The 12,516-nt window shown below is 40.7% G+C and overlaps 1 protein-coding gene across 1 annotated transcript in view; it reads right to left on the reverse strand.

Annotated features, from left to right (window-relative positions):
• Positions 1-12,516, reverse strand: part of LOC126455690 (sodium-dependent nutrient amino acid transporter 1-like) — a 180,965-nt gene that overhangs the window by 9,026 nt on the left and 159,423 nt on the right. The window contains exons 8-12 of the mRNA XM_050091457.1: positions 8,722-8,911; positions 8,455-8,631; positions 7,048-7,147; positions 2,926-3,102; positions 260-357 (exon numbers count right to left, since the gene is read on the reverse strand). Coding sequence (XP_049947414.1) covers positions 260-357; positions 2,926-3,102; positions 7,048-7,147; positions 8,455-8,631; positions 8,722-8,911 — 742 coding nt within the window. The remainder of the gene's footprint in view (positions 1-259; positions 358-2,925; positions 3,103-7,047; positions 7,148-8,454; positions 8,632-8,721; positions 8,912-12,516) is intronic.

The following is a 12,516-nucleotide window of genomic DNA, read 5'->3' on the forward strand; positions in this document are numbered from 1 at the left end:
GGTGTAAACGTAGATAATGTAACAACGTATCTATTTAGCCTATGGTGGATAGTGTGATAGAAAATTTGCCCTTACTCTCGACCTAAATCTCAACATCAAATGCCACCAAAGACAATAAATACCAGTCTAGTAAGCTTGCATTGTATGATTTCTATAACCCTTACAGTGTAATTACACCACTGTGAACTGAGTAATTTCGTTCAATTTGAAAGTATGTAATATAAATTAAAGAAACAATGTAATGAATATAAAGATTTACCTCTTTCCAAGTGCGACCAGATCTGTTCTTCGCAAGAATATATAGTATCCACAACGGACACTGCAGAACAGAAAATCCAAACACAGTCCAGGCCGCCACTGCAAACAAAAAAGCAATTTAGTTTGTCTGGAAAAGCGCTACAACGTGAACTGAAGGTTTTACTTAAGCAATAGAGGAAGTAGTGTGAGAAGAAATAAAACCCGGAGGAAGCAATCTCATAGTAATTGCACATTCTAGAGTATTTAAAGATTTTAGGAAGTAGCCATAAATCTATATAATTTCACATGGTGCCTCTGCGTAAGTTTTGGTATCTTCTAACACGATATGCGGTGTAGATGTCAGCTGCTACAATGCCGAGCTCTGAGTGGGGCCACGCAGTGATTAAGGCAGTGGGTGGACTCGCCTTTGAGAGGACAGGGTTTCAGATCCCAGTCTGACCATCTAGATTTACGTTTTCCATGGTCTCCCAAATCATTTAAGCTACATACCTGGGTGTCTCGTTTGAAAAGGAAACGGCCGATTTTCTTCGCCATTCCTCATCTTTCCCTAACCCTGGCATGTGCGCCGTCTTTCCTGATCTTGCCGTCTGAAGGACTTTAAACCAAAGTTTTAGTTCTTTTTTTCTAAACCCAGTGAGAAGAGTTTCACGAAACATCTGAAGAAGTCACTTTGTACGACCGCACATAAATTTTAATACCAAAATGTTTGGTAAGTGAACCTTACACAAACGTGTATAGGTTCGTGAGTGTGCAGTGCAAACTGTTCAGCATTGGTTGCTGAATTTATTAAGGAAATGAATCAGTTTGCGTACATTGTGAACATTTTGTTAATAATATTGTCTAAACTGCCATTAAAATTTTCTTTCACTTATTACGCCGTTTCGACTATTGGCATCATCAGATATCAAAAAACTTAGAAACTGCAGAAGTAGAGTCGATGTCAGTATTGAAACCTACGCCAAATCGCCTCGAGGAGGCTAGGCATTGTTTTTAATACCGACTAATACCGACACTGAATCTGGTTCTGTAACTTAAAAGCTGTTTGATTTCTTATGGTGGCAGTAGCCGAAACGGTGTTACAACGAAACAACATTCTAATAGTGATTTAGGCGTTTTTTTCCCCACAAAAAATCTGTTGCTAAAGCTACACAATTTTTAGGATAACAGTCATTTCAGACTATTTGCTTTATGTCAAGCAGAGTCTTTTTATATCAGTGATGAAGGGAACATGCAAGAAACGCTTATTCGGTGTTCAGAATTCTTCAGTTGTTTGAGTATACTAAGACAGTGCACGGTCCGTTTAGTTGGAGGACGTCTGCGTCTGTCTTGACTTGATTCTTCCTGGGCGATGGATCAGTTACCTGCGGTCCTAGAACTTGTTGCCACACGCTCTTCACATAAGCCCATTACACATTTTTCTTCGGTGCTGTCTGTAGAAATTGTAGATCCAGTACTGGAAAAATATTTCCAATCATTGTTACAATCTATCACGAAATGTCCAATACATATCTTTCAACTGAATACCTGCTAAATGTACTGACACCAAGGCTGTAGACGACGAGGAAGATTTATGCACCTTCTTGATCTTCGTTAAACATACTTAAATATACAACATTTTTAGGCTGGTATCATCTCTCTGTCGTGATTTGGACAAATATAAATAAATTTTATGATCAGATTAAAGTTTTATGAACGCTCCGTTTTATGAGGAAGTCTCTACATTATAACAGCGAAGAGGAGACATCATCATCCTTTTGCTTATGTACATGTTTTCAGTGTCGATAGAGATGGGAACGATATTTATGGGCAAGGACACAGCAAATTTGTCTTGCATTTACTGTTGTGTAAAACACGCCTTTATCGGAATACTTTATTACCAGTCACTTCACAATTAGGCCTACATACTGTTACGCATACGTTTTATAGTGTCCGTGTAGCACATATGATATTTGATAATCTCAAACACTGGGTATTTTAACTAATTCGTATCCGTATCTTTTTGGTCGTTCTATACTTACAAACTTTGATAATCATACACACATTTTTATGCGTTTTTTTTTTTTCATTTTTCTCTTGTAGTTTGTATGATTTGTGATATGAATACTATAATTCACACTAAAAGTATTTATTTATTATTTTGTATGTTGTTAACGACCTGTTAACGGATTTTAGAGTATGATTTTAGCTATCTGTATGTGTCATTGATATTTCATTCCAACCATCCGAGATCTAGTACCATACGACCATATATCTAATCAGAGTTTAAACAACAACTTCTTCTCCTTTTTTCCACGAAGTAATTTTTTCACGTAATACATAATTTCCTAAGATATTTTTACCTTCCATACAGCAATTACCATCGGTCCGCTTCGTTCTTTGTAATTAAAACTGCTTTAGTTCAAAATGGTTGAAATGTCTCAGAGCACTATGGGACTTAACTTCAAAGTTCATCAGTCCCCTAGAACTTAGAACTACTTAAACCTAACTAACCTAAGGACAGGACACACATCCATGCCCAAAGCAGGATTCGAACCTGCGACCGTAGCGGTCGCGCGGTTCCAGACTGTAGCGCCTAGAACCGCTCGGCCACCCCGGCCGGCGTTCCTGCTTTAGTGTGCAGTTATTTTAATAAGAACACAAATATTCATTTTAATGCAAATCACTTACCGTATGACGCGTCGTCGTAGTATTTTCCAGTATACGTCAGTGGAGCAGATGTTACGAGAGAGTATATCAAAACCAATATGAGCACGACAGGCGTAATGAAACCCCAACAGATCCTCCAGTACATTCCCACTCTGTGTCCCAGCATGAATTCTACATCCTGGCAGAAGTTATCCATTCCTGGAAAAGTACATCATATTTTAGTCTACTTAGCAAACACTAAAAAAAAACCAAAAGTTGGAGATAAGTTTTCATTACAAACTGGGCACAACCAACTGACGGTTTCTAAGAAGTAGATATCGGGGGCCTCTGATAAGAACAGAGTAATAGACATGGGTACTCCTTTGTGCTATTGCACCATGATGGAGCTATGTACTACTGTATAATTTCTGTAAGAATAAGGTCTTAAACGGATGGAAATTCACCTGCTCGTGGTGACGCAGGAAGAGCCCTGAACCAGCCGTATACAGGGATCTAAAGGGTTAATACTAAGAGCGAAAGGGTGGCTCATTGGGTATTTTGATTTTAAAACGCATACAGTGTGTCTCAGCAGGAATGGTCAATATTTAGGGATGACAGGAATTCTCATTTGATGGAAAAATCTCCATGTAGACATCTGCCGTATTCCGAATTGTTTCCGAGATAGAACACATTTAACACACATTTGTTTTTGGGTTAATGGGGTGCAAGTAACTGTCTTCCCCACGACGCTTCTTTGTTTTATTCTAGCCCAAACTATCCCGTGGCTCTCAATCTCTTTCCTTTAAACTAGCCCGTTGAACCTTGCCTTAAGTGCGCGGTTGCCGATGGTGTGTTGTGAGCGAAGTAGTGCCAGGGATTGTGTGTGTATTAGAGACAAGCATCCGTTAACTGTGTTTATAAACGCACTTGCTAAAATGCCACACATCTAGACTAATGAAGAATATGCAGATATGGCTTACGTTTCCAACTTCTTCGGTGGTAGTACCCTTACTGCTATCGAAGAATACTGTCGGCGCTTGCCGGTACGTCGAATTCTTGACGCGAAAGTGTTAAACGTACATATTGTCCAATTGATACTTTGTAAAACGCATGCTGTAACGTTTACTAACCGCTGCACATGAGTAAAACTGACAATGTAGTGAATAATATAGAACATAAATAACACTTTAAATCAAATAAGTTCTATCTCGGAAACCATAGGGCATATGTCTATATGAAGTTTCTGCTTTAAATGATCGTTCCTGTCGTATACCTGAATACCGACTACTCCTCCTGGGAAAGCCTGAACAACCCGAAAGTCGGTTTGAACACTGCAGTGATACTCAGGTCATGACACCGCTAAGGCGATACGGCCTGTCCGTCTTCCAACCTTTCAAGTGACATAACCACTCAGTTATCCGAGTGGAGGGGGGCTGAAATTCGACTTGGTCACCAAACCACGGTGACACACAATATTTTTCATATTAAAAACAATTGACCCAGATAAAAAAAGCGCGGTACGTGTAAGAAAAAAGTCATACCAAGCAATATCACGCACTCGTCGTTACTAATTGATGCAGTCTTTATTTAGGACGTTATCGATTCATGGAGGTCTGAGAACTGTGGGTTTCCGTTATTGTTGTTGTGACTTCAGTCTGAAGACTAGTTTGATGCAGTTCTCCATACTAGACTATATTCAGAAAGCCTCTTTATATCTGCGTAAATACCGCAACCTGCGTCTATTTGAATCTACTTACTGTATTCAAGCCTTGGTCTCGCTCTACAATTGTTACTCGTTACACCCCCTCCACCCCGCAAAAATACGCTTCTTCCTATTAGTAGATTAACGATTCCTTCTCGCCTCAAGTTGTGTGTCATCATCCGATCCCTTCTTATGGTATATTTGCGCCAAAAAATTCTCTTTTCCCAGTTAAATTCACTGCCTCCTCACTTGTTATTCGATTTACCCATCCACTCATCTACATTATTTTTCTGTATAGCGTTTCTTCTTGTCTGAATTGCCTATCTTCCACGTTTCTCTTCCATACAAGCCTCCGCTCCTGACAAATACCTTCAGAAAAGACTTCCCAACGATTAAATTTAAATCAAATGTTCACTAATTCTTCATTTTCAGAAATTATTCTCTTGTTATTGCCGGTTTATATTTTATATCTCCCCTACTTCGACCAGCATCATTTATTTCGCTGCCCAATTAGCAACACTCATCAACTACTTTTAGCGTCTCGTTTCCTGCTCTATTTCCTTCAGCATCGCCTGATTTACTTTGACTACTTTTCATTACTCTTCTTTTACTTTTATTGATAATCTTATAATATCCTTTCAAGACGCCATCCACTCCTTTCAACTGTTCTTCCTGGTCCTTACCCGATTTACATTGTTTCCGGAGATGTTTATTGTGAAACAACAAATCAGACCTAGATTCCAGCCACAGTTACATGCCCGTATGAAGGTGCCACTGCAGTACGATATGATTTATTTACTTTTATTTCTTTTTTTCCTTTTTTCTCTTCTTTCCTTTCTTTGTATTTTCTTCACACATTTGAGAGATTTATTACGGTATAGAGTTTGTAAGTTTGTTTCTATATATGTTACGTGGTAGCTATTTGTGAAATTGTTATTTTACACATTTATGATGTTCTGTGTTTGCACATTTGTTGAAGTAATACTTAATTCATTTTTATTTACACGAAAATGATGTTATCAAAATGCGGTTTCATGTGAAATAGTAAAACACTGCACTCCATGTAGTGCTGGGGAAGATGAGCCTGAGAATTTTATCTAGAGATCGACAGGTGAAAACCATAGAAGGAGTCCACAGAGCGAGCAGGAAAGGACTGTCGTGTCGCGCTGTGTTCGTGGCCGCTGTTACGAAATTGTTTTATTTGGTGTTGTGCGTATGTTTTCGGTACTTACCGCAGACAAGTAAGCTACTAACTGAACGTGTTTCTCATCGTGTACTAACCACTGACATTTCAAACACTAATCTTGAAAATACGATGTGCAAATCGTCAAGTCGCGTGATTAGTGAGCGTACGGTATCCAGTGTGAACAGCATAAACTGATTAGTGGCCACCGTGAATTGACAAATTAAAACAGAAATATATTAATTTACTTTCATATTGTAGACCGTGGTGCATGAAGTGCTTCGAGTCATAGCCGTACGATGAACTACAAAATTCGAATTGTAACTATAAGTGGTTAACAAACGCTGTGACGTCGGAACACACCATGTGTTAGTTGAGTCAAGTACGTCTGATATACTTTACCAGATGCCGATACACTACACGAAAGGAATCTATAAACATCGCACGTTCCTGCTGCATCCACGAACAAGCGTTCCTTAGCGCGCTTACGGGGTGAGTCACTAACTATTGTCGCCAATAATAACTCCGAAAGTATGACAGGAGCTGAGAAGTTTGTGGGACAAATGCTGCATGGGACAGCGGGGGCCATAATATGGCATTGGTTTTTTGTTGCTAGGTGGGGCCGCTTCAGAGATATCGAGGCCAACTTTGTTTTTTTTTAATGGAATGCTATAGTTTGGTACTTACGGTACTTATTTTCTGATAGCAGCTATCGAGACGAATCCAATGATGTGTAACAGTGACTACAGTTTCTAGACTAAAAAGGAAATTACGTTAATTGTTACGTAAATAACTCTGAGCACTATGGGACTCAACTGCTGAGATCATAAGTCCCCTAGAACTTAGAACTACTTAAACCTAACTAACCTAAGGACATCACACACATCCATGCCCGAGGCAGGATTCGAAACCTGCGACCGTAGCGGTCGCGCGGTTCCAGATTGTAGGGCCTAGAACCGCTCGGCCCCTCCGGCCGGCTGTAACGTAAATCATCTTAACTGTAATGGTATTTGTAAAACAGTCAAGTAATTATCAAATACTTATTTTAGTAACAGTTTGGATTGCACAATTTGTTGTCCTTGCGATTTTTATATATTTATGACTAGTTGAAATTAGCATTGTGATTATGTTTCGTGATACGTAGGCTTATTAATATTACGACGTAGTCTTTCCCGAAGTCTTTGGTTCAAAATTCACAGAAGCTATGTAGACTGTGGCTATAATATGTAATTTATATTCATGTAACTAATATGAAAAAATGAAATGATGTAGTATTTACCGTATATCCACGCCACAGCTGCCATTTCAATCGAAGCCAGCACAAAGCATGTCAAAGTTACATTGTAATAGTCGACGAGATTTAATATCCACTGACCAGCCTAAAAAAAGGAAAAAAATTAGATAAGTGCAAAGGACATATGCATTTTTACTAGACGGAAAAGGGCTAAATCATACGATACTATATCAGACAGAAGCACTAGAAGAGTTAATTGCCTTTTCGATTGATCGGTGCTCTCAGTTTACACTGTTGCAAATAAAATTTATTCTGATTAAGGAATATTTAAATTAAATGGCGCTACTCACAAGGGAACCTCCCCATCGCACCCCCCTCAGATTTAGTTATAAGTCGGCACAGTGGATAGGCCTTGAAAAACTGAACACAGATCAATCGAGAAAACTGGAAGAAGTTGTGTGGAACTATGAAAAAAGTAAGCAAAATATACCAACTGAGTAGTCCATGCGTAAGATATGCAACGTCAAGCTTATTAGTTCAGGAGCGCCGTGGTCTCGTGGTTAGCGTGAGCAGCTGCGGAAAGAGAGGTTCTTGGTTCAAGTGTACCCTCCAGTGAAAAGTTTAATTTTTTATTTTCAGGTTATGTGACAAACTCTTATGTTTTCATCACTTTTTTTGGGAGTGATTATCACATCCACAAGAAAACCTAAATCGGGCGAGGTAGAAGAATCTTTTTACCCATCCGCCAAGTGTACAAGTTAGGTGGGTCAACAACATATTCCTGTCAATTGACGCACATGCTGTCACCAGTGTCGTATAGAATATATCAGACGTGTTTTCCTGTGGAGGAATCGGTTGACCTATGAGCTTGCGATCAAATGTTTTCGGTTCCCATTGGAGAGACACGTCCTTTCGTCTACCAATCGCACGGTTTTGCGGTGCGGTCGCAAAACACAGACACTAAACTTATTACAGCGAACAGAGACGTCAATGAACGAACGGACAGATCATAACTTTGCGAAAATAAAGAAAGTAAACTTTTCACTCGAGGGTACACTTGAAACAAGGACCTCTCCTTCCACAGCTCCTCACGCTAACCACGGGACCATGGCGCTCCTGAGGTCACACTACCCTCGATGTTGCCTATCTTGCGCATGGACCACTCAGTTTGCATATTTTGCTTATTTTTTTCATAGTTCCACACAACTTGTTGTTGTTTTCTCGATTGATCTGTGTTCAGATATTCAAGGCCCATCCACTGCGCCAACTTATGACTAAATCTGAGGAGGGTGCGATGGGGAAGTTCCCTTGTCAGAAATTAACGACTAAAATTCATCAGTGTTATTAGCATGTTCTCAGCAGTACTATCGAATAGCTGATATCTTACAGTTCAGTGTGAGGTATAATAGGCGCCTGCGCAAGGTTAGCTGGGAAAAGTATGGCTTTTCTCACCGGTGTGATGTAGACCAGTCCTGTTAGGAACCCGCCTACGCACGTCAAGGCAGCGACCATCCACTGCTTGATGCTGGGGAAGTCGTCGCGGATGATAGTATTGACGGCGCTGTCTAGAGCCACGGCGCTGCCGACGCCCAGCACGAAGAGCATGAAGAAGAAGAGCACCGCGAACAACTGAAAACAGGAGGGAAACAGGTCCTGATGCGCCGGTCATCTCAACATTTATGCAGGCTCTAGTTCCTCAACATATTTTTCTTCTCTCACCTGCGGTACGAATTCGAATTTCGCGATGGCATCAGGGTACGAGATAAAAGCTAGTCCAGTCCCACTATTAACTACTGCAGAAATGTCGTCTATTCCCATTTCATAGGCGAGGTTTCCAAGGATGGAGAATATAGTGCAGCCTGCTAAGATACTTGTACATGTGTCCAACGTAGTCACAATCAGCGCGTCTCTGAAAAAAATGAGAAACTTCAGAATGGTAACAATAAGTAGCAACAATATTAGAAGTTAACCAGCTTTCGACGCGTATCAGTGGTTTATATCCTGTGCAGTACTCCGTCAGTACTTCACTCAACAGAGGAAAGTCCACTGGGCCACGCGGGATACCAATTCGATTCTACACAGAGTACGCGAAGGAACTTGGCCCCCTTCTAACAGCCATGTACCGCAAGTCTCTAGAGGAACGGAAGGTTCCAAATGATTGGAAATGAGCACAGGTAGTCCCAGTTTTCAAGAAGGGTCGTCGAGCAGATGCGCAAAACTATGGACATATATCTCTGACATCGATCTGTTGTAGAATTTTAGAGTATGTTTTTTGCTCGCGTAAAATGTCATTTCTGGAAACCCACAACCTACTCTGTAGGAATCAACATGGATTCCGAAAACAGCGATCGTGTGAGACCCAACTCGCTTTATTTGTTCATGAGACCCAGAATATATTAGATACAGGCTCCCAGGTAGATGCAATTTTCCTTGACTTCCGGAAGGCGTTCGATACAGTTCCGCACTGTCGCCTGATAAACAAAGTAAGAGCCTACGGAATATCAGACCAGCTGTGTGTCTGGATTGAAGAGTTTTTAGCAAACAGAACACAGCATGATGTTCTCAATGGAGAGACGTCTACAGACGTTAAAGTAACCTCTGACGTGCAACAGGGGAGTGTTATGGGACCATTTATTTGCACAATATATATAAATGACCTAGTAAATAGTGTCGGAAGTTCCATGCGGCTTTTCGCGGATGATGCTGTAGCATACAGAGAAGGTGCAGTATTAGAAAATTGCAGAGAAATGCAGGAAGATCTGCAGCGGATAGGCACTTGGTGCAGGGAGTGGCAACTGACACTTAAAATAGACAAATGTAATGTATTACGAAAACATAGAAAGAAGGATCCTTTATTGTATGATTATATGATAGTAGAACAAACACTGGTAGCAGTTACTTCTGTAAAATATCTGGGAGTATGCTTACGGAACGATTTGAAGTGGAATGATCGTATAAAATTAATTGTTGGGAAGGCGGGTGCTAGATTGAGATTCATTGGGAGAGTCCTTAGAAAATATAGTCCATCGACAAAGGAGGTGGCTTACAAAACACTCATTCGGCCTATACTTGGGTATTGCTCACCAGTGTGGGATCCGTATGAAGTCGGGTTGACAGAGGAGATAGAGAAGATCCAAAGAAGAGCGGCGCGTTTCGTCACAGGGTTATTTGGTAAGCGTGATAGCGTTACGGAGATGTTTAGCAAAGTCAAGTGGCAGACTCTGCAAGAGAGGCGCTCTGCATCGCGGTGTAGCTTGCTGTCCAGGTTTCGAGAGGGCGCGTTTCTGGATGAGGTATCGAATGTATTGCTTCCCCCTACTTATACCTCCCGAGGAGATCACGAGTGTAAAATTAGAGAGATTCGAGTGCGCACGGAGGCTTTCCGGCAGTCGTTTTTCCCGCGAACCATACGCGACTTGAACAGGAAAGGGAGGTAATGACAGTGGCACGTAAAGTGCCCTCCGCTACACACCGTTGCGTGGCTTGCGGAGTATACATGTAGATGTAGATACATCACATTCATATACTTCGAATGTGCGAGATGTTTGTTCCATCAGATCAAATAACGTATAATAAATATAATTCCTAAAACTAGTAAGTGCTTCAGTATGATAGAAAATATTTTACTGTGAGGTATAGAGTCCGCCCAGGAAACGGTGGCCGAGGCGCAGTGAGCAAATTTCGTCCAAAGGGCGGGCTAGTTCATTCGTTTTTTCGGAAGGCGAAGCTGACGATGTTTGCCCCTTTCCGCCAGTCGGTGTTGACAGAATCCAGGCCCAAGCCCTGCGATCTTTCTCAAACGATCTTACAGGAACTATTGGGTAAAAACATTTCATTTTTGCCTTACGTATAGCTTTATATATCAGCTTCGTGATGATGTACCAATCATTTCGTTCATGGTCTTAGATTTTGTGATATTTGAATGGCAGTAAGACACTACGCGAAATTAGAGAAAGTTTGCAATGAAAAAGAAAGTTGTCGCTATGAATTAGCTTTTGGTGTTGCTGCGTATCAAATTTATCCAACATACGGAATTTTTCTTTAGACTTGGGTGAAGATCCCTATATGTCGCTAATTTCGAGAAAATTAATCTGATATAATTCATTCATTTGCGACCGCACGTGCCAGCACTGAAGCCACAGTGAAGTATCCACAACATTTCTCATATTTCATAAACGGTTTGAAAAATCGACATGAGATTTTAACAAATGATAGCACACAAAGAGCAGAGTCTCGCCACTCATGACACCCCCTTAGAAGCTACAAAATCAGGCGAAAATAAATCGCTGCGTTTTCGCATTTTCAGCGGAATTCCTTTTACATAGTAACTAAAGCAGAGGTGGCAATACATCCGTTTGAATGGCCACCACGCAAGAGAGGGTGTGGAGGGGCTCCACTTAATATAGGGGTCCACTTAATATTTACAACATAATACGAGCGCAGGCTGCAGTTTAGAACGGCACGTCCCCTCCAACGCTCGCTATTTCCCCTATAGCGCCTGCCCACAACCGACACCACTACTGCCCTCTCCACGCGTGCCCTACCGATTGTGCAGCTATCCGTCAAGGTATTCCGCGTGCACCATACTAGACCACCGTGTTTAGTTTGAGAAAGATTTTATAAGCAATGGCTATCTCGTGTTTCGCATGGAACGTAACGTTATGACTTTATGACACTGTCAAGCAAAATAAAAGAACCCTCAACCAAGTCCTTTTTTTGTTGTGACAATCTGCACTGTGCAGGACACCACAGATTGTTCGACATATTTTTCTGCTAATTTTGAGAAATGATTCAATAGCAACAAATATAATTCATCGTGGAAAACCTTTCTCTTTATAGCCTTCAAATGTGCAGGAGCAAGCATTAGCAGGTGGATGCAAATTTTGGCAAAAAACAGCTATAGCCGAAGATGGCAGTCATTCTCTACTCGACACTGCTTTTTGAAGTAAATACAGTGCCACTTCCTTCTTCCTCCTCAAGATGAGCCAAACAATTCCTGTTCTGACAACGTTTCGAAGAACGTTTTTGTATATTTTTTCCTTGTAAATGAGACTAGCTATATTGAAATAGTTGTAGATCTGTGCACCGGAGGTAAAACCGAAGCTGCAGGAAAAAAGACTTCTGTTTCATTAATATTATGGACGATACATCAATACGAGATTAGATTCTTCCAAACAGATAAATTAAGAAATATGAGAATAACGTAGTACAGCTCTCAAAGTATGTCATTTTCTAAGATGTAGGACAGCAGATGTGTTACTAAAAACAGAAATCACTCTGCGCATTTCCGATTATCTGTCACAGAACATACACAATATAAATCGTTGTTAGTTTGCTCACTGTGGGTGTCTTTAGGGCCTTTTACAACAGAGGTCGGTGCCCATTTTCTCTCCTACTGGATACGTGAACACAATGAATTTCTTTGGAGGTACAATTTCATGAAAACTCATTAATTTGCATACATCTCAAACGGATTTTTAATTTATTTATACCCCCATTCTACCATTGGTTAAC

The sequence above is a fragment of the Schistocerca serialis genome, chromosome 2, assembly GCF_023864345.2.
Source record: "Schistocerca serialis cubense isolate TAMUIC-IGC-003099 chromosome 2, iqSchSeri2.2, whole genome shotgun sequence".
Taxonomy (NCBI): Eukaryota; Metazoa; Arthropoda; class Insecta; order Orthoptera; family Acrididae; genus Schistocerca; species Schistocerca serialis.